General features: G+C 37.2%; 1 protein-coding gene across 1 annotated transcript in view; it reads left to right on the plus strand.

Moving 5' to 3' along the window:
- The first annotated feature begins 86 nt into the window (after positions 1–86).
- The window catches only part of ttll5 (tubulin tyrosine ligase-like family, member 5), a 64415-nt gene continuing 38155 nt past the window's right edge, over positions 87–26346 (plus strand). Inside the window, exons 1-21 of the mRNA XM_088647920.1 lie at positions 87–249; positions 2407–2572; positions 4649–4755; positions 5038–5120; positions 6107–6213; positions 6785–6915; positions 7219–7301; positions 8399–8468; positions 8674–8758; positions 10545–10646; positions 10856–10947; positions 11267–11374; positions 17343–17424; positions 18118–18179; positions 21268–21359; positions 22074–22115; positions 23366–23467; positions 23756–23847; positions 24717–24779; positions 25634–25666; positions 25807–25964. Coding sequence (XP_088504046.1) covers positions 2514–2572; positions 4649–4755; positions 5038–5120; positions 6107–6213; positions 6785–6915; positions 7219–7301; positions 8399–8468; positions 8674–8758; positions 10545–10646; positions 10856–10947; positions 11267–11374; positions 17343–17424; positions 18118–18179; positions 21268–21359; positions 22074–22115; positions 23366–23467; positions 23756–23847; positions 24717–24779; positions 25634–25666; positions 25807–25964 — 1753 coding nt within the window. The 5' untranslated portion in view covers positions 87–249; positions 2407–2513. The remainder of the gene's footprint in view (positions 250–2406; positions 2573–4648; positions 4756–5037; positions 5121–6106; positions 6214–6784; positions 6916–7218; positions 7302–8398; positions 8469–8673; positions 8759–10544; positions 10647–10855; positions 10948–11266; positions 11375–17342; positions 17425–18117; positions 18180–21267; positions 21360–22073; positions 22116–23365; positions 23468–23755; positions 23848–24716; positions 24780–25633; positions 25667–25806; positions 25965–26346) is intronic.

Consider the following 26346-nt stretch of genomic DNA (forward strand, 5'->3'; position numbering starts at 1 on the left):
GGTCGGTGGGAGGGGTCTTCGGTCGGCGCATGCTCAGATGCATTCTCCCGTGTTCAAATTGTGCGTCCTGAGGTAGGACGTCACGTCCATTCAGGTCTCGGCGGAAGCGCATGCTCCGTTCATTGGTTGCCGGTTAGTTGTTGTAGTTACGCCTGGAAACGAAACTGGAGCTGTGGATTAGATAATGGGATAATAACAATAAAGAAATGACCCCGAACGCATTAATACAAAAATAATCACATAACAGAGGTAAGTAATACCGCAGTGCATAAATGTGACTTCTAGTGAGTTGTACTGAAATTGCAAACAAATGTCTCCTTTGCAGATTAATTGGTAGTGATTAGAAAAGGTGAAGTAACAGCACCTGGTTACCTTGAATTACCCCCGATAGAGAGAGTGTGAGGTGCAAGGACTGCTAGCTACCGGAACAGTGTGTTGTGAGATTAAAAATGCATTTCTTTGCTTGCTTTCAGGGTGATTTCAGTGTCATAGCTCGACTGCTTTAAAAGGAGGAAGTGCGCATTCAGTTTGTTTCTTTGACACGCGTCAAAGGTGGAATGTATTGTTTTAATAAACCAAAATGAAAAACAAAAGTGCATCTTCTTAACTGTTCTGTCTACGTAACCGACTTACTGCGGAGAAAAACGGTGGAGACTGATCGATTTCCTGCGACCTTGTGATGATTTCAGTTTGTCGGGGCAACTTGCATTCAACTTTGTCATTAGAGTAAGATGACGAAAGCGACGATCGTTTCCTGGCGTCAGCGAAGTTGTGGAATATTGTATGTTTCTAAAAAAAGGCACAAAACCAGCTGTATTAACGTCATGTTTGCACTTACAAATGAGTAATGTACCAAGCTGGCCACAGACTTTTTTTTAACATTGCCACAGTGTTGACTGCAGTGTAGGGCTAGCCTACTGTCTGAGTAGCATCTTAACCAAAACAGATTTGGTGGTCATCTAAAGTTTCGCTGTTGAAATGTGGTGCGTGGAGATTGTTGGCTCAGGGTGCTGCTCATTCTGAAAACAAGGATTTCAGAATCCTTGAAAGCTGGCTTTGAAATTGTGTTGATAGTGTTTTCTTTGGTTTTTTCCAGAAAGGAACATAGCAAAGTGTTTAATTTAAACCTCAGTTACATACTATATATTCAGAAGGCTTGTTTAACAGCAGAAAAGAGACCTTAAGGAATGGCAGATCCTTTATTGTCAGGGTCTTGTGGAAACACAAGAATCGCAGTAAAAGTTCTGAATTCGACTCAAGTCGAGAAACACAGCCAAAGGGTTAAAGTGGAGGACCATGCACCGTTGGGTGAGGTGAGGCTCGGGGCAAATGGCCCTGCTGACCCATGTCTCGTAGGGCCTGTTTGCAGGTGATTGGGTTAGAAACCTAATTAAGAGTATACATAAAGACATGGAGCAGTGGCTCTGTGGCTAAGGATCTGCACCTGTGGCTGGAAGGTTGCCGGCTCAAATCCCGCAGCCCCAGCTGCTCCAGGGGCGCTGTACAATGGCTGACCCTGCGCTCTGACCTCCAGCTTCTCTCTGTCTGTGTGTCTCATGGAGAGCAAGCTGGGGTATGCGAAAAGACAAAGTTCCTAATGCAAGAAATTGTAAATGGCTAATTAAGTGATCTTATCATAAAAAAAAATACATAAAGACTGGAGGAGAGGATACTTGCGGACCTCAAAAGGAATGGAGCTAAATGGGGTTTCTCCACGGCGAGTGAGCGCTGGAAAGGACTGTGGGCCCTGTATGGGGACTGATCTGATGGACAAAAGCAAGATCCTGATGGACCAAGATCCGGTGGTCCAAGTGGTCCAAGATCCGGCCCCATCATCCACTTGCAAAGATTGATAACCCCCGTTGTGCACCCCTGTTTGGAAAGATTTTATTGCACGTGAAGTTCAGGAGAGAATGTTTACTGATTGTGAGAATGTTTCTATTGTGAGATGTTGCTTTTAGAAATAAAGTATATTTTGATAGATAAAGACATGCGTGGCATGGCAGCACAGTGGTTAGTATTGTTACCCTGGGCTCAGTCGTTGGGGTGCTGTCTATGTGGAGTGTGTGTGTCTTCCCTGTGTTCGCTTGGGTTTCCTCTAGGTGCTCCGCTTTCCTCCCACAGTCTAAAGGGAAAACTGGCCCTGGTGTGAGCGTGTCTCTGTCTGCGAAGCAGGCGTGTCCCATTTAGGGTGTATCCTGCCTTGCTTGCCGAAATAAGCTTTGGCTGTGTATTGGATAAAATGCTGAGAAAATGAATTCATTAGCATTAACTTTCTCTTTACAGGGGAAAGAAAATGAGTGTAAGAGCTGGAATTCCAAAGGGATGTAGTGTCTGTAAGAGACATGTATTTGGAGATGCTTTCTGTCTGACCTTTTGGATTTCATGTTTTATTTTTTTTTGCAGTAGAACAAAGACTTACCTGAGCTGGTTAGAGATGCCTGCACCCATAACCTCTAAAAGCTGACACAAAGCAGATTGTATCAGGGGGCTGTGGCCTCTACATAGTGGAAATGCCAACCCTGATCCGGGATAAAGAGGATTCAGAATCATCCTCTGAAGATGAGCAAGAGTGAGTAGACGCAGTTATACTATGAAGTGTGTACACTGCAGTAGGAGACAGGTGTTAGTTTGGATTAGTTTGACACTAAAAAAGCAGTTTGCAAATCCCGTGCCAATGTATACAACTACGGTTGTTGCTGCAGACATGATTAGAAGCTTCAAAAAATCAAATAAAACGTATACAAAAACATGTTGTGTTGAAGTGCCTTGTTTTCATATGTGCTCTACAATACCCATGGGCCAAATTACTGTGTTTCTCTATTTTTGTAATCACCTGTGACCAGATATTTGCATTATTCAACATAATGTATTGGAGGCCATGAACGCCAGAGCTGGTCTACATCAGGAGACGGAGGAATTATTTATGAAGTGTTTTCTTAAGAACGGTTTCAAACACGTGGAAGTTCATCTGACTGATTGATGAAAGGCCTATTCAACTATTTCTTGAAAGGAGCCAGGGTATCAGTTTCAACAACATGGCTGGACAGCCTGCTACATGGTTCCTCTGCCCTTTTTGAAACGTGCCTCATGTTCTCTCCTTCACTTCAAGTGTAGTTTCCACATGAGTCTTCTCATGATTTGTATTTTACTGTAGATTTTGACTAAATCCATGAGGCTGACTTTGAGGATTTTGAATACTTAAATCATGTCTCCTCAATCTTCTCTTTTTAAGGTTAAAAATGTTCAGTTTTTGTAGTCTGTTAGTGCTTCAAGTTTTAAATAATCAAATTATAAGTTTTAAAAGATCATTTTCAGTTTTCCACTATTAAGGATTCCACTATTATTCCACTATTATTGTATATATCGGAGGCTGATATATTGTATGTTTGTTGTAGGCTTCGGTTATCAAAAGGCATTGTGTTAATTATTTCTCTCGGATGTTTTATCTAACTAGTAGATGACATGCCCTAAATACATTTATGATAGCGATACAAATTATTAATTTGTTTAAAAATAATTTGAATACATCACTAACACAATTTGTAAATGACTGCAGTCTTTCAGCGCAGGACAGATACATGGTACAGTATACTGAGCACTGATGTATAGCTCTAAACTCTGTGAGTAGCATTCCAGCATGTTCAGTACGTTTGCAAAGGACAGCCTGCTGCTTAAGAATAGTTAAGATGCTAATGTGATTCAGCAGGGCAGTTAGTTTTATTGAAATCCAGGAGAATTTACAGAGTTCTAGCCTGTGTTTATCAATTAATTATTATTATTATTATTTGACTTCACTTTTATAGTGCATAAGCTGTAGCTCATAATATAATTTAATATATTTACATTGAAATGTACCTGTGTTATTTCCCACACTCCAAACGTTTTTTGTTTATTTTTTAACGAAGACTGACTGGTACTGAAGGTTTAATCTCTGCTACACTTTGTTTCTGCACCCGAAGTATGTGGTATATCCAGCTTGTGTTGATTAATCAAAGTGTAAATTGCCCTGCACTTTCGTACTGATTCTTTGTCTCCTCAGTTTTGCCTCTCCTGATTTAGCAAAGCAGTTTAAAACTGTAGTAATGTTAATGGCCCCCAGTTGACCTCGGAGGCTTTATTAAATGTAGTTAATGGTAGTAAGCGAGACCTAGTACATCATAGCAATGGATCACTTAGAAGCTTTCTAATTTGGATCTTACAGGTACGAATATCTTCCATATGAATAGAGAGTGCAAAGTTTTTTTTTTTAGTCTGTTGCTTTTTGTGAACTGCTGTTAAAGATTATAGTGTGAACAGTGTTCATAATTTAAATCCTCTTATAACATCATAAGATAAAACAAATGTGCAAAAATGAGGCCTGCATTGAAAAATCTTTGACAAAATTTCTGTATTTCTGTATAAGACTCTTAAAAGTAATAATAAAAAGAAAATAATTGCAGTCAAGTGACATGTAATACATCAAGAATCTACATTCCATGATTCTTTTTTCTTTTTTTTTTTAATTCGCTGGATTGATGTGATGAAATGTTTCAGTGTTTTTTTTATAGTGAAACATTCTCCCGGTTTGCAGTCCGTGCTGTGGGTTAGTTGGTTGGTTTGAGGTGTTGAGGTGACATTTCAAAACACCAGTTTTGTGTGCCTACAGGGATCACCCTTGCATAGCTTGGAGTGGGAGCAGTAGGAAAATCCCAATCCTGGTTTTCCACGCAGAAGCAATAGTGACCAAAGATGGCAATATCCGATCTGTTGGAGGTAATGGAAAAATAGACGAAATCATGCGTTTTTTACTCGTAAAACTCGGAAAAGTGTGTTTTAAAACTGTGTGTTTGTGTAGTTTTTTCCCCTTAACTAATAAATAGCACTGAATCACAATGGAAAAAACATGTCTTATTAGGGAAAAATAGGTTGATGAGTTTTTTCTTCCATTGTTATAGCTGATTGTTATAGATTAGTATGTATCAGTTTAAAACATCACTTTTGTGAAAGATCTAAACATACATTTTCATGTTTACTCTGTTCTTTTTCTGTCTGAAGAACGGTATAATTTGGCTTACAAGATAGTCCGAACAGAGAGCCGCCTGGTTCGCAGTATTCTTACTGTTCATGGATTCCATGAGGTAATGTGGCTTCTATATATATATAACATATAAATGGATTAAGTAGCTATTCGTGTAATGGGTAAATTTATTCAAACATTTTTTGTATGTGTGCTTGTGTCATTCGTCTGACATGGTGTACCTCAGACTAGGAAAAGGAGAGGCAACTTAAGAAAATCTAAACTAAATTGGTCAGAAATAATAACGCTCATGCAGATTTATATAGTGTCAATTACCAAATAATGTGTTTGTTAAAAAAACAAATAAGAATGGTTTCTGCCCCTTGATTGTGGGTTTGTGGGTTGATGACTGCTGTTTTTTACACAGACTGTCGCTGTCAAAGTCAGTGATGTGTACACATTTGGAAAAAGTAGGTTTTTAATGGGTTTATTGTGCCTCTGAAAAGAGACTCCAAACAAGCACTTACTATTAATTCCTTTTTATTTCATTTCAATGGTTCTTAACTCCTAATAAAATAATCATCAAAGAAAGGATAGTGTCTCCCACAGCATCCCGAAAGCCAAAGTTTAATAAGTCTCTATTGGAAACATCTGGCTTTTTCATAGTCACATACTCATGGTGCCAAATCAGCCTCTTCAGAAAGGGCATAACAGGGCGGGAATAAAACAAAACAGATTAAAGTAATATGATTGCGTTAAAAATAGCTGGTGAGTTGGCTTACCCACTGAAACAGTATGAAAAGGACTAGCTTTTACCAAATAAACAGCAGGGTATCAGGTTTGAGCTGCAGTTATTCTTGCTGGAGCCAGGTTGTTAAAAATGATGTTCATTAACATAAGTTTTTTAAAGTTTCTTAAAGTGTGCGGCCATATAAATGAGGTTTCTGTTTTTAATGGTAATTTACATCTTGCTCAATAAGGTTTCTCTTTCCGTTGTTACTGTATGGTGTTTGGCCTGTTGGCAAGCCCTTGACAGTGGAGGTTTTTCAAGGCCTATCCAAGGGGTTATCTGTATCCTGCAAGTTGTATAAAAAGATCTTCTTGCAGGTCCATCCAAACAGCAATGATTTTAACCTGATGTGGACAGGATCTCACCTCAAGCCTTACCTCCTTCGCAACCTCCAGGACTTTCAGAAGGTCAACCACTTTCCCAGGTGTGGGGGTCTTCTAAGCTTAACTCCTGGGTGCTATATTGTACCACAAGAACGTTTTCAGACCAACCAAGGAATGTGTGACTTAATGGATAGGGCTTCTTCCCAATTTAAATGACCGTCTTCTCCAGGTGTAACAGGCCTCCTCTAGTGCGTGACTTGTTTGCTTCTATAAAACCATTACTTACGATTACAATGGGAATGTAAAAAAAATGGACTGTTTTGCCAAATGTTTTTTTAGTATAAAGATCCCCATGCTTGTGTTGCCTACTACGAAACACGTAAGGACCAAGAAATGATTTTCAGGGCTACACTGGTGGTGTAACACACGATTAAGTTATTGCCATACTTAAATATTTTTTTCCATCTGTAATGTTGTTACTATTTGAACCTTTAAACTGTTAATATTTTTCAGCAGTACTCTTTACATGGGCTTATAGTTTAATTTATTGATGTTAAAATGTGTTTCTTTCTTGCTGTGAAATATCGGGAATATTTCTATAAATAATTTTTTCTGAACAAAGGTTTAGGCCAGTGCCAACTAATATCTTGGGATCTTGCTTGTTTGTCCCAGGTCGTATGAACTGACACGAAAAGACAGGCTTTATAAAAACATACAACGCATGCAGCAAACCCATGGGTTTAAAAATTTTCACATTGTCCCACAGACGTTTGTACTTCCGTCTGAATACCAGGAGTTCTGTAGTAAGTACTTCTTGATATCAAGTTATTATTAAAACAGTTTTTTAAATTGTATGTAGCTTTTATTTCGTAGGGTTTTCCACCTTGGCTATGTCACAGTGATTCCTAGGACATGACATTTAGCTCCTATTTTTTTTTAGTGATCTCTTGTGGTCATCTTCTGCAGGAAGATTGATCAATAATTTGCACATTTGCCTTCTTTGACAATTCCTGTGTGTTGTACATTCCTCATTTGCTATTTTTACTTTACCTAAATTGCATACTAGTAAGATACACAAATGTTTATCACTGAACTATTTTTTTTAGGTGCATATTCTAAAGATAAGGGACCATGGATTATAAAGCCTGTGGCTTCATCAAGAGGTCGTGGGATTTATCTTGTCAGCAATGTAAGTGAAGTAATGTGAAATTGAAAATTGAAATTGAAAGATGTGGATTACCTGTAGCTGAAACGCCTTTTACAGTATATCGAGCTCTAAGATCTATCTGATATATAATTCAAGACCTATTGGACTGGACTTCTTTTTTGCAGTAATGGGTGTGGTTGGAGTGGATATGATTCTACTGTGCAGTCAAGCAAGTATACTCCTTTATCTGGTTACTGTTAATAAGTGGGTGAACAAAGGAAAGAGAACTCTATTCATAAAATGAAACAATATGCTGGAGCCATGTTTCCCATTAAGTATTGCAGAGTAAATCATGTTCTTCAAGGCTTTCTGGAAGAACCTAGTAAGGTTTTCTGACTTGGAGATCATATAGAGGTTTTGAAGTTTTTATGAAACAGTGGAAAGAATGTTTGAGTGATATTTTGAAGCTGGGATTTTTCTTTAGTTTTTTTCTGTGAACTCCAGCCAGGTCTTAGAGTGCTGTCTCATCAGCACCACACCTGGAACCCATTTCTGCTGAATAAGAAACCTTTAGTTTGGAGCCAGAGGATTTTTCAGAAGCAGTTGTTCTAAACAAGGTTTATAGAGTGTTTTAAGCAGAAATTGCTGCGTTGTTTGAAGGAAACACTGACTAAGCACAATTTAAACAAGGGACTAAGGACTCATGCTCAGGTGCCTCTTTGTGTCATGGGCAAGGAGGATTGAATTTCCTGACTCGTGATCCTCAATCAAAATATATTAGTTCTTTGTCATGATTCATGTGTTATTGACTTTACTGTAGTCAGCTTTGTGGTCTTTACAGTATATGGTTGCATCATGCATGTCCCCTTCTAATGCAATTGTGAAGGTAGTTCTATAAAAAAAATATATTGGACGTTGTTAAAGAGAATGGTATATCTCTTGTCTGTCTTATACTGTATACTGAGTCTTTTTGACTTCTTTATGTGTGTCTGTCTCTTCAGATATGTAATCAGTTTTAGGATTTATATTAATTTTGCAAAAAAAAAGCCAATACATTTCTCAAGAGGACCACACCAGGCACATTTAGTGCCCCATTTTTTACTTAGGTGTGTACCATAACTTTTTTTTTCTTTTTCTAGCCAAACCAGATTCCTCTGGATGAAAACATTCTTGTTTCCCGTTACATCAGCAATCCATTACTGATTGATGGTACGTTTAATAAGAGCTAATCAAATGTTGGTCAATACACATTGTAGTATGGTAGTACGCTTTGTTGTAACATAACGTCCATTACTGTGATTGTTTTACTAGACAGATCTGTCCCTTTTTTCTGCAGCTGATTAAAGAAATATATATTTTTGGCACCCTTGACATCTGAAATGTGAACCTGACACTAAACCTCTCTTTCGTTTAGATTTCAAGTTTGATGTCCGGTTATATGTACTTGTAACTTCCTATGAACCACTGGTCATCTATCTGTATGAAGAAGGGCTTGCAAGGTAAGGAGAAACACTCCTTGGTTCGTCGGTTCGGTTCAGTCACAGGCAATGTTATATTTAGTTTCTGTAATTAAAGGCATTATGAAGGTAAAAATCCCTTCTTACTATTATAACCTGCTTGATAAATTAAAATCCTATATCAGTATGAATTGCGCGATTTCTGCAGTACCAGTAATAAAAATGAATATATGCAAATGGTATATTATGTGTTAGAATAATGTATTCTGGCATTGATTTGTGGAATTGCTACTAGAACACTAGATGGCAGCAAGAACTGTTCTGTGGGAGCTGTGAACATCAGTCGAAAGTTCAGCTAAACAAATTTAACAGTAGTACCTTTTTCTTTTGACATTTGAACCGAACCTTTTCCTTCTATTACTATGATATTGATGAAACTGATCTGAGTAATGTCATTTTGTTTTGTTGTATATGTGTTGGTCTTTTCTTTTTCTTTTACTGTAGTGTCTTATGATAACACTTGCGCAATAGTTTGGAAGTGGTCAAAAGCTATTTGAGGTTGTGCAAAGCAGCCTGAATTTTCACTAAAATGAGCTCCAATGTTGCGTGACTTTTTTTAGTGTGCCTTGGTTCCATGCTCTCCTTTTTATGGAAATCTGTTTTAAAGCTGTTTAATGTGTTAAATATGTATAGAAAATAAATCATTAAGGCAGTTCACATGGCTTGCAGAACTTTTCTTTTTTAATTTCCCAAAAACAAATTTCACTGCCTTTTATAAGGAAATGTGAGTATATGAAAGTGCATACATCACCAAGACCCTACCCTGACTTCTCCAATTATTTAGCAATAAGGATTTTTTTTTGAAAAAATTACTTCTATTCTGTTTTTATTTTGCTTTGTGGAATATCAGCTGTGAGTAATAACTCTTGGCTCCACTCTGTTTTCCTCCTTTTATCTCTGACATTCCTGTGGCTTTGAAGGTATTCAGGTAGTCAGGCCATGCCAAGGAATTCTCATTACTTCACACACGGTGTCCATTCCAGTGAAATGCACAGTAGGGGGAAGATTGTTCCATGCCCAAGCCACCTCCCCAAGACTTTAATGCTATCATAGTTCGCTCTGGCATACTTGAAGTTGTTGACGCATTTCATCATTTCAGTGCACATTTTTCTTTTTGGGTGGGGGGATATTTTTCATTTGTGGCTTTAAAATGCAGCTGTATATTCAAACAGAACTTGACTCTGAATCCTTGTTATTTTTATGAAAAAAAGCCTTCAGGCTGACAGGAAATGGCATAATTGGAACAAAATATCTATGCCAGGGTTGCTCACACAGTATAGTGGCAAGTGGCCTCAGTGGACTTGGTCATAAACTTCACATTGTTTCCTCCAATTCTGTTCTTGTTGCAAGCTTCTGCTCTGTTCTTGGTCTGTTTTGGAAGATTATTTTTAAATTTTCAAACTCACTTGTTATTAGTAAAACCTTTAACATTTGATGATGTATAAACTGATATTTCTTTCCAAAATGAAATGTCAAAACCTACTGTTTTGACCGCTTGGGTGCAAGTGTTTTATTTGGGTGGGAGTTCATAAATGTATAAAAAACATTTTTCCGAAACATCATATTATACAAAATAACATCAAAATACTCAACTATACGTTTTATTGTGCTTTAATTCAATGTTCTGAATGACGCCATATAGAAACTGCCTACTGTATAGTGACAGGGTGCACAACTTCTGCATGAATTGGGTGGGATCCTTTCTACAGGATCTATATTTGAGTGAAAATGACCTGCGTTCTGCTTTAACAATGCTTGTGGTCCTCAGGTTTGCTACAGTTAAGTATGACCGAGCTACAAAGAACATCAAGAACCAATTCATGCACCTAACAAACTACAGTGTTAACAAAAAGAGCAGCGACTACGTCAGGTAATTCGTGAGTTTCTATGAAAATTGTGAATCTTGAAACTGCTGAGATTTTTCACAGATTTTCAAGACGAATAACATTTCCCTGTTATATTCTAGATTTAATTTAGAAAGTATACGTGTTCTAGTCAAATTTTATACTTAATACTGCTGACCCCCTCCACTGCTCTGTGTTGGAACTGGTACGTTTTTGATGCAGTGTTCGTTTTTAGTTGTGATGATCCGGAAGTGGAGGACTATGGGAACAAATGGAGCATGAGTGCCATGCTGAGGTACTTGAAGCAAGAAGGCAAAGACACAACATGTGAGTAACTCTGAATACTGCGTTACGACGCTGACATCATAAAAGTATGTGTTGAACACATTTTTAAAGGGTTGCAGTGAAAGAAAATTCTCAAGCGCTGGGGGAACAGCCTTCTTCTACTGAAGCTCATAAAAGGGGCATATGTTACCCATGTGTTATCTTTTTCTTTAATTGGGGAGACGAGTACTTCTTTGTGGTTGTCGTTTATGTTTCTCTGACAGATTGCTGCTCTGTATATTTAATGTGATGCATTTAATGTGTCCTTATGAAATCTTAATGTGGTGATCATGGAGTTTACTCTGCTTTTTATATATTACAGCACTGATGAGCCAGATTGAAGACCTTGTCATTAAGGCATTATTGAGTGCTGAAATGCAGATCGCTACAGCCTGTAAAATGTTTGTTCCATACCGGAACAACTGCTTTGGTAAGAGTTTTGAGATGCACTGGAATCAACATCACCACTATCTCTGAAAAATGTTTTATTTGATAAACTGCTGAGTGATATTGCTTTATCTTACTCTTTTTATCATGTGACGTTAAGTAAATATGTATGTACAGTATGGTTAAAAAATGAAGCGATAATAATCTTTGATTTTTTTTTACCTTACTATCTTTTTATCAGTTTTTATCTAACTCCATACCGGCTTCTGTCTTCTTTCATTTCATACCTCAGTTCTAAAGGTGGATTTCCATTGCCTGCATTTCCCTTATTATTGTCCCAATAATTCTCATCTGAATGCTTTTGAAACAAATGCCTTTGAATTTAAATGCTTTCCTGTTCGCTGTAGCAAAAAGTCTGTTTTTTTAATATATAGGAGTCTCTGGGGTATATGCAGGTTTTGCCGCTTGGTAACAGTTTCTGTTATGGCCCAAGTCTCACTGATTAAAGCAATTACACTGGGAGGGATTTTGAGATGAGTTACACTGGTCTCTTATGAACTTCTTTCAAAGCCATTATTGCTGTTAGTGTTGGCACTAACTGCCACCTTTTTGGCAGTCTCTCAGAGACCGGGGTCTGTTTTATGAAGAAGGTAGATTTGAACCCCCTAGAGGGTGATCCTTAACATTGAAAAGGAGATGCACCATCTTTGAAGTTGTGAATGTTTAAAAGGTCTAGACAAAATAGGCCTGGGAATAATACATGTTTAGGCTGAATGAGCTGTATACCAGGGGTCTTGTGATATCTGAGAATCACCAGCATAAAGATTTAATCAGTCAGAGCATCACTTTTGAGTTTTATGATCTAGTACCCCACAGGAAGAAATACCAAACAAGGTATTCCACTGGTGTTTGAGACAAATCCATACTGTATTATATGTGCACGTCAGTTTTATAATACAAGAGCATATACATACTGTGCACAGTACATGTACAGTAAGTCTGACAGGATTGCAAAGGTCTTTTACCAAGGCTAAAAAGGGTTCTAATTACTGAGTATCTTTGACTTGAAAGGGTCTTTTTAAAGATTTTGCTGTGAAGCACAGTGATTATTGGAGAATACAAGGAAGTGGAGTCTGTTTGATTTTTCAGAACAGTACAACAATACAGACAGATCAAGAGGAGTCATCCAGAATCCAGTATGCTGTTTTTCTTAACCAGAACATGATTGTGATTGATTGATTGACAGCAAGGCTGACTTTTTTTGTTTCACAGCAGCCTAGTGCGTTTGAGTTTCTCTCTCAATTGGCAGGTGGATTTTTATGTGAAAACAGAGCCTGTCTTTACAAAAGACCAGTAGCCAAGGGCTAGCAGAAAGAGCTCTGCAGATGAGCCCGTTGAACTTGTATGGCGGAGAACCCCCTGTTTATGTTGCCTACTTAATCAAGCAAAGATTGATGATGCTTCATCTCTTGGTGTGTGGATATAAATGCACACAGTAGTAAAGCCAGGTGTTTACTCTGGGACATTATGTATAGACCTGAACTAAACAGACATAAACTGGATGAGTAAGGCAGCAGCCAGATGTAGGGATACACAGAAACACTACAGGTCAGCCAAAGAAAACACACTCTTTTGGTCAAGCAAGCAGGGACAGTTTATAAGAAGTTCACTCACAGTTTATCTTTTGTGCAGTTGCTTTCTGTATTGGTTTCGTCAGCCAGTGACATAAAACTCTTTCAGCTGCACGATGCTTTTCATTTAACGGGTGGAGCAGAAAACCTTGTCTAGTTATAGCATGTGTTTACAGACATATGGCAGCATTGTTACTTTGTGTGATACTGCCATGAGTTTGTCAGATTTAATACCAGTGTTTCTGCATAATTCATGTGACACCTGGACGTAATGGTTTAAAAAATAAGTTATGACTTATATTGCAGCAGCTGGAATGTAAAAAGATCTATATATTAATATTACATTACTTAGCTTTTTACAGCTCAGTGTAACAAAAAGACACAAGCATTTCAAAAATGAATAATGCAGATACATTTTTGTTTGATGTGATGTTAAAATGAGAACTCCAACTCTAACGTCATTTCATGCATCCACCTGCCAGTAGTTTGGAATTAAGATGCAACCGATAAAAAATGTAGACTTTAAAAAGCATAAAGGGTACGCTTTTCTGTATTTTACTTTTCATGTATTTTTTTAAACTACATTTTTGGGAGTATATTCTGTACTGTAAACTTTATAGCATTTCAGTTTGCCACCAGTAGTTATAGTATGCCAGTTGGATCTGTAGTTTGTCCATTGTGTCATGCGGATAAAATTACACTTTAAAGAATGACAAATTAATGCTACAGAACTGTGAAAGAGTCATTCTTCAGACCACCTCCCCTGCAGACCCGTTCACGGCAGGCTGCCCTGAAATCTTATTCATTCCTAAATAACCCTGTGTGTCAGGAGGCATTTAGGAGCTAACTGTAAAACGTGATTGCTGGGAGGTTTGGCTGCTTTCCAAGGTGCTCTGGCTGGTACCATTACGTGCTTTATCCTCACTCACCAATAAAATAACCCAAGCGGCTGCAGCCCTCTGCTCTCCAGTCTCCTGTCCTGTCTGCTGCTCAATTCTTTTTACGTGCACAAGAAAAATTTAACCCTGGCGTTTCTAAAATGGTCCCCGTCTGCATTTCCGTGCACTACTTAAAGGCAAAAGCAGATGTACAAGGCAGTGTAATACAATAAATAAGGCACGCTGAGCTCCAAGTTATATGACTGGAAGTGCTGGAGGGTGATAAAGGCTATTCCAGTGATAGCTTTGGAATTTGTATGGTGTAATTATAAAGTTATTAAATCTCTTTTAAAAAAATCAGAAGCCTACTAATTGTTACAGTAGCTAAATGTTTTACTATAATTTATTTTTATGTGGTAATGTTTGACAGAAAGAAAGCCGACATGAGCTACAGTACTCAAGGTTTTGACTTTTTCTGGAGAAACAATTGTACAGATTTGAAATGTAAAAGCGGAAAACTCTAGCCATGTTTTTTTCCCCATGGTTGTTCCACAATTAAAAGGTATCTTCTTTGTTAAGGTGCTGAAAATGATTGTTATTATTCTGAGATCACATTTACAAAGGCTCAAGCCAATTTTTGAAACACATTATTGTACATATTCAATCTACTATGCTCACGAAGTGTTATTAATAATATGAAAAAATTGTTTTTTTAAATTTGCCTGCATTAAATTGAAAACAAAGGACAGGACTTCTGTTAAAATAACATCCTATACTTATTTATGTTTAGTTTGGACAGCTACTATAGGTGAAGTTTTTTCCCCTGAATTTTTTCTATCTGTAGTAATATGTTCTCAATATATTTAAGTATGGTTTGGCTTTATATTAGATACACTGTGCAAAACTGTTCAACTCCCTCGACATCAAGTCTGAACTGTAGAGTTTAATTTTAGAGTTTGCATGCCTTTTTTTTAAAAAAAAAACTTACAATTCAATAACTTTGTTCTTAAGGGACATTTCAAAGCAACCAAATAACAAACAAAACAAAAACAATTAGTCCTGCAAGTGCTGATTGTAGAGATCTGCTGTACTGGAAAAATAATTTTCAAATCTAAAGCTTAGAATCCAGACATTTTGTCTCTTTTAGCTGAGAAAAGATTGCCAGCGCCATCTAAATTAAGTTTTTCGGCTTATTTTCCTCTGGTTCTGATTTCTTAGTTTAAGGGTGTTGTGAATGCTTTGTGGCTGCATTAACAATGTTCTGCATTAAGTCGTTAAGCCACAGAACAAATGTGTCTATGAATGTCTCCACAGGCTCAGTGAAAACACTGCATCAACACTGTCTGTGAATAATAAGGAGTAAATGCAGAGCACATGGACTCCTGGCCTTAGGAAGTTGACTAGGTGTTCTTTATTTTGTTTGTTGTACTATGTGGTTCAGTAAGACTTCAGTTGTTTATGATCATCTTTAATAAAAGGGGAAAATAACACTGGAGATGGAATTTTTTTACTTTCTGCTTAACAACTACTGTTTTGGCTGTTGGTGTAGTAATCCTACCCACAGACAGATCAGACCTCTTTTCAGTGTTTGTGCATTGTCCAAGAATTGCATAAACATATCTCAGTTATGCAATATGAGTTCTCGATGAGCACTGTGACCCCAGCATGTGGGTTTTCATACTGTGCCTCCATGGTTGGTAGGTATAAAGTAATTTCACCACTAACGGTCATTAATGGATAATACATTTCAAAGACCTAAGATTAAAAATGACTGAAAATTAATAAAGTTATTTGAAGTTAATTAACGTCAAAGCACTTTTGTTTGTAAATCTTGTAAGTGAAATCCAATTACATGCTCTGATTTCCTTAAAAACTGAAAATATTCTATTAAAGGGCCTTTTTGTTCTCTGAGGCCTATGTAAATTCAGTGATAGCTATATCTATGTATATTATTATATTATAATATGTATATTATATTATAGGTTTATTTTTTATATGCATTGTGTTTATTTCAAATAGTTGTTTAAATATGTTCTTTAAAATGTTTAAAAGAATATATATATATAACTTTTTCCTTTTATCATGTGTTTTACCCTTGTTGACAATTAATATTGATTTTTTTTCCCCCAATAAACTATTTACTTGGTGCCAGTGAAGTGCTGAAAATGTTAACGTTAGGTACATTTTCTGTCTTCATTAAATTTTCGAATTGCATCGGGTCCAATTTTCTTTTTAATGTGCAAAGCCATTGTGTTTCCTGCATCCCCGTAAAGCTGTGGTTTACACAAGGCTGATATTATCAGCTCAGATTGGATGTGCTGTAGCTGTGAAGAAAACTGCTGTGAGCGTGAGGCATGCCCCCGAGGCGGCAGGCCTGTTTAATGATAGGGAGGAGGGAGAGAGTGGCTGTGTTTGTACACAGGGAACTCCAGACTTTCAGTAAAAGGGGTTTATTGTTGAGCCTCCTGCCAAGCTTGGCTTTGGGGTGGAATATACAGGGGCTTGAAGGCGCCAAGTCTTCCTTACTCGGAAAATCCTCCCAAAAGTTTCCAAACGTAGCTCTAGGAGCAAAGCTTGGCTGGATCAATGTTTGTGCTCTTTCTTGAGAAAAGCTGGATTTTTCCCTGAGTGTGGGTTGTAACTGGGAAAATGACCCCAGCTGGGGACTGAAATTATCTATAAAACAGAACATGCAAAAAGAAAATCTTTTTTTGTGAATAGTTGCAATTTTAAAATACTTAGTGGGGGGTGGAAAAGGCTTGCAAACTCTCTTTTCTCGATCTTGCAAAATGTTGAATTTCTATTTTGGCGTATAAATGGCTTTAATGCTGAGTAATATATGTGGGCCTCACACATGCTATTGCATTTCTGAAATGGATTGTGATGACTTTAAACATTCTCCGAGTAGCACAAGCTTGAAGGAGAGGAGTTGATGTTATGTGTATTCATTTAGTTGTTTGTTGTCTGTGACATTCATCAGTATCGTCCACCAAATTTGTTTCTACTGAAGTTAGGTGTTTTGGGGCACTTTCTCAAAACTCTCACTGTAAGGTCTAATTACTCTCTTAGCTTCTAGCTGCTTGGAGTGTCATTTCTGACCAGAAGTGCTGCTGTTACAAAAACAATTGGCAGCTTGACAGATGTGTTCAGCTATTGAGTCACTGAGGGCAGGGTTGTGACTTAAGGTTTCACTTCTCAGTTAGGCTGCCAGTGGCTTTCTAATACTATAACATTTCTTAAAGGCACTTTGCAGGCATTTGGAAAACACCTGGATGACATTTATACTGGGAGCTCTTTAGTGCACAAAATTGATGCTTTTGTGATAAAGAGAGTACACAGCAGACTGTACAGTCTTCCAATGTAAAACCAAACAGTTACATACCACAGAAATGCACAGAATGGTGACCTTTCAATGTCAGGTACTGAGAATATTAGACTCTCCTCGTATCACATAGTGAAGGGGTGTTCAATTTAAAAGGTTCTTTTTTCTTTTTCTCTGCAGAGCTGTATGGCTTTGATGTCCTTATTGATACCAATCTCAAACCTTGGCTTTTGGAAGTGAACCTTTCTCCTTCTTTGGCATGGTAAGTGATAGGAACATAAATACCCCAATGAGTGAATGTTCTGCAATAGCACAGTATTATTTAATGGTTACAAAATAATGGAAAGTGGGTGACATTGTAAGTTCTTTCAGGGATAGAGAACATTCAGGTCAGCTTTCAATTATGGAACAATGACAATGCAAATGGCAAAGGGGCAGGCTGAAAATATCAATAATGGTAATTAGGTAAACACTGTGAATGAAGAGGTGTTCTACCCATATATCCATCGTCTGTTTTAAGCTGAAGGACACTACTGGAATAATTCAAAATGTCAGTTAGTTGTTTGAAATTTCAAAACAGTACAGCAAAAACAGCTTGCGCTGTCATAACTGCATTTTTTGTACTTAAGCATATTGTTTTGTTTTAAAAATATGAACATCTTCTTGTTAGGTTCCTGCTTGTAATTGTCAAAATTACATGTAAGGAAATGGGCAGTCTCAGCATTTGTACTTCATTATGTTAATAGATACCACTTGGCCACACTTAACAGTATTTAGGTCATCATCCTTTGAAAAACAGCACTGTTTTTTTCTCATTGTTATAAATTCTTTGAATGACTCGTGACAGTAGCATTCATTTTAGTTCCCCACCGAACATGGCAATAGTTCAGGAATCTAATAAAACATATTTTGGTTTTTTTTTAAATAACTTTGTAAAATCTTTTTTTCCCCCCAGTGATGCTCCTTTGGATCTGAAGATAAAAGCCAGTATGATTTCAGACATGTTTACTTTAGTGGGTGAGCATTGCTTTTTGTATTGGGCAACTGTTGATAAGTTTAAATGGTTTTATGGGAACTGGAGAAATTCAGGGGTTTGTAAACCTACTTTCATCAAGGTTGGCCAGAGAATATAAGAAAAACTACGACTGAGAGGAGGACATTCAGTGCACTGAGCCCAATTGGTAGTTATTATTTTATTGATTCCAGGATTTCTTCCTGCTTTTTCTTGAAGGAAGCCAAGGTACAGTTCCATACTCCTGTAACCCTTTAGGTAAAGAAGTGGCTCCTGTTCTCGGGATCGGATGCACTTCACTTAGTTTCCCCTTGGGTACTCTGGTTTGTGTTTTACTTTTCATTCTGAAGACGTCCACTGACTACCTTTGTCGATGCTTTTGAGGATTTTGAATACTTGTGTTGGGTATCCTCATAATCGTCTCCGTTCAAAACTAAAAATAATCCATTTTTTCAGCCTGTCAGTGCAGGGCATTCCCTTAATCCCCAGAATGCATCTGATAACTCTTCTCCAGACTGATTCCAGAGTATATAATACTATCTCCCAAATCACTTATGTATTCAGGATGCTGAATTGGAATAAAGTCCCAAACAGAAACTAGCTAAACATAGAGAGGTTTCATACTTTTGTATCTTCTGACAATTTACCAAGCTGCGAATGTATGTGGGCAAAGCAACTTACACAAATGCACACATTATATAACTGGCTATTTTAGCTGAGTACTCAAGGGTACAACAGCAATGTCTCACTTGGTATTTGAAACCACAACCTTCCAGTTACAAGTTCAGAATCTTAACCACTGCTCCACGCTGCTCCTTACTGCAAACCAAAGCAAACAATACCTTCCCATAACTTACGTGTGGCAAATGCCACAAGAGTAGGAACTTTCACTTCATGGTGAAACCCTGAAGTCTTGCATTTCTAAATACAGTATATGGTGATCATCTCAAGAATTAGGAAGTCTCACTTCATAGTCGAGCTCTGGATTCTTGAATCTGAAGATCCAGTACTGCAAATGTGCCCTTCAGAAGAACTAGAGCAGTATAATGAAATACAGATTTAATAAAGCTGCACATACTGTACAGTATGTTTTATGATGTAAAACCAGCATTTGTGTCTTCTTGCTTTGGTTAACTCACTTAGTGGCGTTCATTTAATACATGATGATTTTAGTTTGCCTTTTGACCTAGAATAAATGAATGATGTCCCTTGGAAAACTAGGTTGATCCTTTAATCTGAGCTTCTCTTATTTACCTAGTTGGGCATTTTTGGAATTTAAACATATGTACAGTATATATTTTCTACTTTAAAAAAAATGAATAGATTCACTTTGTATCTTACACCCCATATTAAAGCATTATAATTTGAAACAACTGTGGTGTATTTAGGGAAAAGTCATTACTTTGTTTCAGGACCTTCAAATTTTTGTGACAATTTTGTTACTCTTTCTTACATATGACTTACATAAGTGATAGACAGGAAACACAATAAAGAATCCTTATCTTTTTCCTGTGTTTTATGCAGATTATAATACAATGCTACCTGAAAATCTAAAGTTATTAAATGAACAGTGTTAAATTTGGAACTACTTGGCCCATATACCTTCAGACCTAACAGTTTTGCCTGAAGCAGGTTCCACTGTTTATTTTTAAATAGGGTGTTTCCCATTTATTAAAACTTGTCTGTAAATCAGAAAAAAAAATCCTTTCTCTGAACTCAAGCCACTAATTGGCTATTCTGTTGCCTAGTGGTTTGTGCCATGGAGACAGTCAGGCATTGTTTAACTTTTTAACTCGCACAGTACTTATTAAAAAACGTCTCTTGAGGTTGGTTTAAAAATAATGCAATAGGATAATAACATTTGAGAAACCACAAGCATTATTAATAATGTTTTTCAGACAACTCAACAAATAAAATAGACAATAGGAGACGGTCTTCTGAATATTTGTTTCCCAGATACTGTCAAAATCAGACATGATACCTAATTTAAGTCAGTGAAATGGTATTACACAAAAACATACTCAAAACAAGTAGGTTGATTAATAGGGTTTAGAATTTGTACATCTTTACATGGAAAGCTGCTCATCTAATCTTTTTCAAATCAGATGGATGTTTCTTTGCGCAGAGTTGATGTGTGAGTATTTGCGTTAGCTGAGGGTGTATATTAATTTATGAAATAATCCTGTATCACTGAAGCTAGATGTGCGCTCTCCCTTGTACATGTATCCAGTTACTTTGGTGTTGTCTAGTAAGAATAAGTGTTTAAGCAGCAGTTTGCAAAATGTATTGCAAAAGAGCATGTCTACATTACTGTAGTGTAATATTGTTATAATTCTTGGCATGTTCTCTAAAATATAATGATCATACATTCAGTGTTCAAAAGTACTGCATTTGTGGCGTGTACAAGCTTTGTATGAGCCTACATTCTGAATTGTTTTTGGCAGTTTCTTGAGAAAGTTTTTATTACGTTTAATTTTTTCAACATAACAAATAAAATGCACCCCCTTTCCTCACCTGGCCAGTCGTTTCTTTGCATTACATCTAAACAGCCTGTAGGATCTTAAACAAAAAAAACATTTTGTGTGAAATGATTATTGCATGTTGTATTTTATTAAACTAATATTACATTATTATGAGCAGTATTTTTCAAACATACTGCTTGAATTCAAATTCAATTGGTCATTTGATGAAATAAGGGAACTCTGAAGTGCTGGTTGCAGGATGCATTACTGTCATTTTGGATAACATGAGTAGTGGCATATAGAACATACTCAATCTATTATTCACCCAACACATGGAGCATAGTTGGCTGATAATACTTAGTCCACATCCCAGCTTTGTAAATAATGACAATATCCTGTTAGCATTAGTTTTTTATGCATAACTGTCATGAGCTAATCATGCTTGTTTGTAATAATTGCAGTACTTATACTTATCACCTGCTTCATGTGTACCTCATCTGATAGCTTCAATGAATGCATACGAAGCACAGTAAATCCGTAGAATTTCTATTTTGCTAAGCTGTGATTTTTTTTTTCTCTGCAGATACCGTCTGAACCGTGTGTGATTACAAATTTTGTTATTTTCCTCCAGGCTTTGTTTGTCAAGATCCTTTGCAAAAACATCTTAGAACTGGTAGAGTCGCCCTTGAACCCAACTCACGATACCAGGCCCAGAAAGCCCAGGTAAATGGTATCACCTGCTTCCTCATTTGTCCACAGCGTCGTGTGCACAGCATACCATACTTAAGCTAATAAAGCTAATACTAGTAGCATTATTTGGTAAGTATTATAGGTTTAAAATTAATGGACCCTTTGAGAATGCACATTGTTTAAGTTATGCCAAAATTAAAATTCCCTTGCGACTACTTTCTCTGATGGTTATTACATCTGACAGACCTATTTTAATCCAGTACCCCAGTCAGCCTCGGGAACACTGCTTTTTTTAATAATGGCATTAATTTTGATTACTGTACACCATATGTGCTTGTTTTAGTTCTTTGTAGTGTTGGTCGTTTTATGGAAAATGGTTCTCATGAAAAACAACTACTAATGTAATTATACTGCTAAGTGACATCATCCTTAAAGCAGGGTTCTCTGTAAATTATTATTTTATCATTTTTAATCAAGTGACTAATGCTTTCACAAGGAACATTGCTTAATGATACCACAGCAGCTAATACATTTGGCTTATGTAAGTCTACTACTGAACTCAACTCTGCTTGGATCTATTGTGAAAGATTATCAAATAAGACATTTTCCTGCTCCGCCTTTATGTTCTAACATCTTAGATATTGTTACAGTAACCAGCTATGTATGTTGTTCATCCCTTCTGTCAAGTGAATAGTTAGTGCATGAACAGCTGATACACATCTGTTTGTGTCTTTCATGCTCCTTTAGCGACCTTTTTCTGCACAGCAGAGTACATCAAACACCAAATTGGTAAGTTGTTAACCCTTTAATATAAAATCATCATTTCATATGTTTTTTTCTCCTTTTTTTTCTTTTCTTATGCTTTGCAATCCTGGTATTTTTTGGGTTGGCATGGGTAAGAGATCATTTTTGTTCCTCTCATACCAGATTCATTGGCTGGAATGAATATGTGCTTTATTACAGGGCACAGAAGTCCTTGTCTTCCAATATAATGGATCTGCTCCCATTCCCTTTTGCTTAGATTTTAACTGAGAGTAATGTAATTTGAAAACTACTACATATCACTAAGCTTTGCATTAAATAAAGTTTATTTTTTGACCTGGGAAAGCTTCTTTAGCATGCCTACAATTGATGTAAACTGTCCCTGTTTAGAACCTCCATGACAGTCTGGAGACCCCTTTGGGTAATCTTGCATTATTCCTCTCTTTTTGACTACAATATATGGTAGCTTTGCTATGTGTTATGAACACTGTTCTGTATTATCAGGTTGGATTAAGGCCTGCCAGTCTGGTTTAATATCTGCAAACCTTTTAGACAAAGATTTATCTCTATAAAGATAATGGAATTATTCTGTTAAATATATAGAAAAATAGTTATCCAATGTCAAGGGGCTACTCATTAAATTCTGGCTGTTTCTCAAACCCACTTGCCAGAATTGTCATCTATGGTATTATGTGTTATGGGAGAAAACTCCAGTGCCAGTAATGATATAAAATGTAACATTAATTTAGCTTTTTTTTTAGGCAATAGATATAAAATGCTTCTCTAGGAGAAAATGAAGATAATAAGCCCCTGGTAAAGCATCTACTGGTATTGTTTCAAAGTTGGTAATATTTAAACAGCACATTGGAATTGTCATTTGTACTCATATAATTATGCTTGTCTGAAAAACGTAAATAGTCAAATTCAAAATGACCATTTTAAGTGAGGCTTTATTCAAAAAAAGCTTTGGTAAGTAGAGTGAGTAAAAATTGGTTGGTTTGAGTCTAATTCAGAGGTGGATAGCTGTCCTTCAGGTTCTGTAGGTATTTTTTAATCAACCATGTAAAGCCTTGCTTAAATTGTTCATTTTAGCCACTAATGGTGCAATCAAGCAACCATGATGTTGGTAATTGGGAAGAAAACAGAAAACCTTCTGATCCTTAGGAGCCACAATTTCCCACTCCAGAGCGCTTAAAGTGTTCCCTTCATGTGCACATACTCTATGCTGACATTTTAATCTTGAAGTTGAATTCTGTTCTCTTAACCTATACCAACAGCAACAGCGACCCTCCTCAGCTAGTGAGGCTGACACCAATGGGCTGAAGGAGCCGCGGGCTGGAAAACACAATGGAAGCACTCTTGGGCTCACGACAGATGAGGTAACCAAAAACGAGCGGTGACTCACTGCAATATGGAGGTAAAACATCTTCCCAAATCACTTTTCTCATTTCTTTCTGGAAGTTAAACAATGATGTCCTCAACTGGAATCAATGGAAAAGAGCCACACTCCAGTTTGCTTCCAGCCTGACATTTCCTGAAAGCTTTTGTAGAAAAATAAAAATGTCCTTTTCCACATAATCGCATACACATCAAGACTTTCTTCAGCGTCCCAGTCATTTTGTTTAATTAAAATGTTTCATTTCTGTCTGCGTATGTGATTTTATCAGCTGAAAGTCCTTCGTCGCATAAAGGAGGAGCATGAAAGAAGAGGAGGATTTATTCGGATTTTCCCATCCGCAGAGACCTGGGAGCTGTATGGGTAAGAGGAGCGGTGTGACTTAAATTTGGGGAAAAAGAAACGCCCCTTGTTTTTTTGTTCCAGGACATACAGGGCACCACCCCACAAAGTAGTTTTTAAATGATCATAAGGGTTTTGGGTGAGGGATTGAGTTAAAACAGGCTGGCCATGAAGATCAGGTGGTCAGGATTCCCATGTGAGATGAAGCCTGGCTGGTGGGCTTCTGCAAGGCAGTGAGGTTGGGCTTGGAGACAGGAGGGATGCTGGGAAGGAAAGTCTGATGTTCCATATTTCTACCTGTTTGAGAACGGATGATGGGTAGGAATCTGGGATTCTCTTCATCCTGAATTGGATTCAAAAATCTGAAACGCATAGGAGTTACTAGAATTCCTCTTCAGTGACTGAGCAATTTCTCCATTTATAGGGTAGTTTGTCAGCCTATAATAGCCAATTTTGGAGACTTTCAGAAGTGTTTTGAAATCTTTGTTTATGGTTGCATGGAGAGAAGGTTCCCAGTCTTCAGGATGAAGAGTTTTTAAAATTATTGTGATTTATTTATTTTTTGTTGCCTTGGCTTTCATCATTATGTGGAATTTGCTGCAAGAGTCTGTGGCGAAATCGGTTGTAATGTTAACATTCTGAAGAAGTTGTGATGGATTTGCTGCCTGATTAGTTTGGGATTTTTATTTGTGCTTATGATTTAGTCCTGCAGTGTTCTTGGCAACTGCTGCAGTCCACGGCTGCTGCCACCACTGGAATATGACTGTAAAGAAGTGAAAGCAAATAACTTTTTTGAAATACATATTTTCTGTTCTTGACGCAGCAGCTTCCAGTAGATTTTTTTTAAAAAAGGCAAAGATTTCTGTTTAATTTATGTCTTAATTCCGTAGTGGCTATCTGGAGTACAAGACCTCAATGAATTACATGCTGGCAACAAGACTCTTCTCAGACAAGTAAGTATCTGTGCAGTTGCCCTGATATGCTGGTTTTCTTAATTGTTGGATCTCCCCTTTATGTTCAAGCAAAGGCACAATCCACAGTATTGAAATAAATCACTCCTTTCAGATGAATTGAGTTCTACTCCGAGTTAATGGCTTTTACAAACAACATAACTTTGAATGAAATATTTTATGTTTTGCTTTGATGGAAGAAGCATTCAGTTATACTCTTTTGGTCACAATGTGGTGTTCAGGGGTTTTCACTAGCCTTGAAAAGAAACTACGAAAACAAGACATTATTTCAGAATTCCCATTTATGTAACTAAGTATTTTAAGTATTAGTAATTTAATATTTAACAGAAGAAAATTAAGTGTGGCTTTTATTCCTCAACTTTTTACACTTTTTAACTTTGATATTTTCACACTTCTTAATAAATACTAGAAATACCTTGAATAATAATACTACTTAAGTACAATTGTTACCTACAATTGTTTCAAGACATAACATTTGGTTTGGTGACTTCAAAAGAAAAGCAGTTTATACTTTCCGTTAGATTTCTATAGAAAGAGTTTCCCATTTACCCATGGCACAAGTACAGTAGGTGTAGTTTGGAAGGGGATAAACTTGGACTGCTTTTGCAGATTCCAGTTAAAGCAAAAAAAAAATTAAAATGTTCTCTACTTTCCACAGAAATGTGAGCCTTGCCTCTCCGATTACATTAGATTCAGACAGCAACCATATGCATGTATGTTTTTGAGGCAACGTTATGTATTTCTTACACCTTATGTCAGTGTTGCACAATCTACCATAGGGAGGTATATTTCCAGTCTGCAACTTTATGATTTTTCCATTTCATTTCATTCTCCAGATCAAGTAAAGCAGCAGTCGCTTCAAGATCACGGTTGGTGTTCTGGCTCCGGCCTGTTCTCTTCTTTCTGTATCAAGAAAAACTTTGTTGAATTCTTTTCTTTTTCTTTCTCCTCAAAACGCCCTTATCTGCTGAAAGTGTGAAAGAGGTTTTGGTGTTTGTTTCTTTTGAAGGAGTGGTTTGAACGGACACGTCGTAGTGAGAGCGACCATGTTTCACGCGGAAGCTCAGCAGCACGTGATGCAATACGAGCGGAAACTTCTCTCACTGGAGGCGCGTAAACGGAGAAGACGCCACTTTGCCCTGCGGTCAACACTCGGAAAGAAAAAAAGTACGGCTGTGATATTAATTTAGCCTGCTGATGGAGTGGAACTCAACATCCAGATCTTGTTTGGCTCGGGAAGATAGTGGAATTTTCCAAAAATATTTTATTTGTTCATTTTTTATTAGAAACTAGAAAATTCTGGCACTGCTGAGTATGTATCCTAAGTATTTTAACCACTACAACGTACGTAGATGCAAAACATCCTAAATAACAATGACTGCTGAAATATTCTCAGCAGTATTTTTTCATACAGGGAATAGCACTGTTTTTTCTTTTTTAGCTACTCTCCACCCATCTTCTGTAGTTCTTCTGTGTCAATTTCCTTTAAAAATAGCCTCTCCGCTTTTGTGACGTTAGCACTGATTGTTCATCACGCAGTGGGCCCAGG

The sequence above is a fragment of the Lepisosteus platostomus genome, chromosome 10 (assembly GCF_059453375.1).
Source record: "Lepisosteus platostomus isolate fLepPlt1 chromosome 10, fLepPlt1.hap1, whole genome shotgun sequence".
In the NCBI taxonomy this organism is placed as follows: domain Eukaryota; kingdom Metazoa; phylum Chordata; class Actinopteri; order Semionotiformes; family Lepisosteidae; genus Lepisosteus; species Lepisosteus platostomus.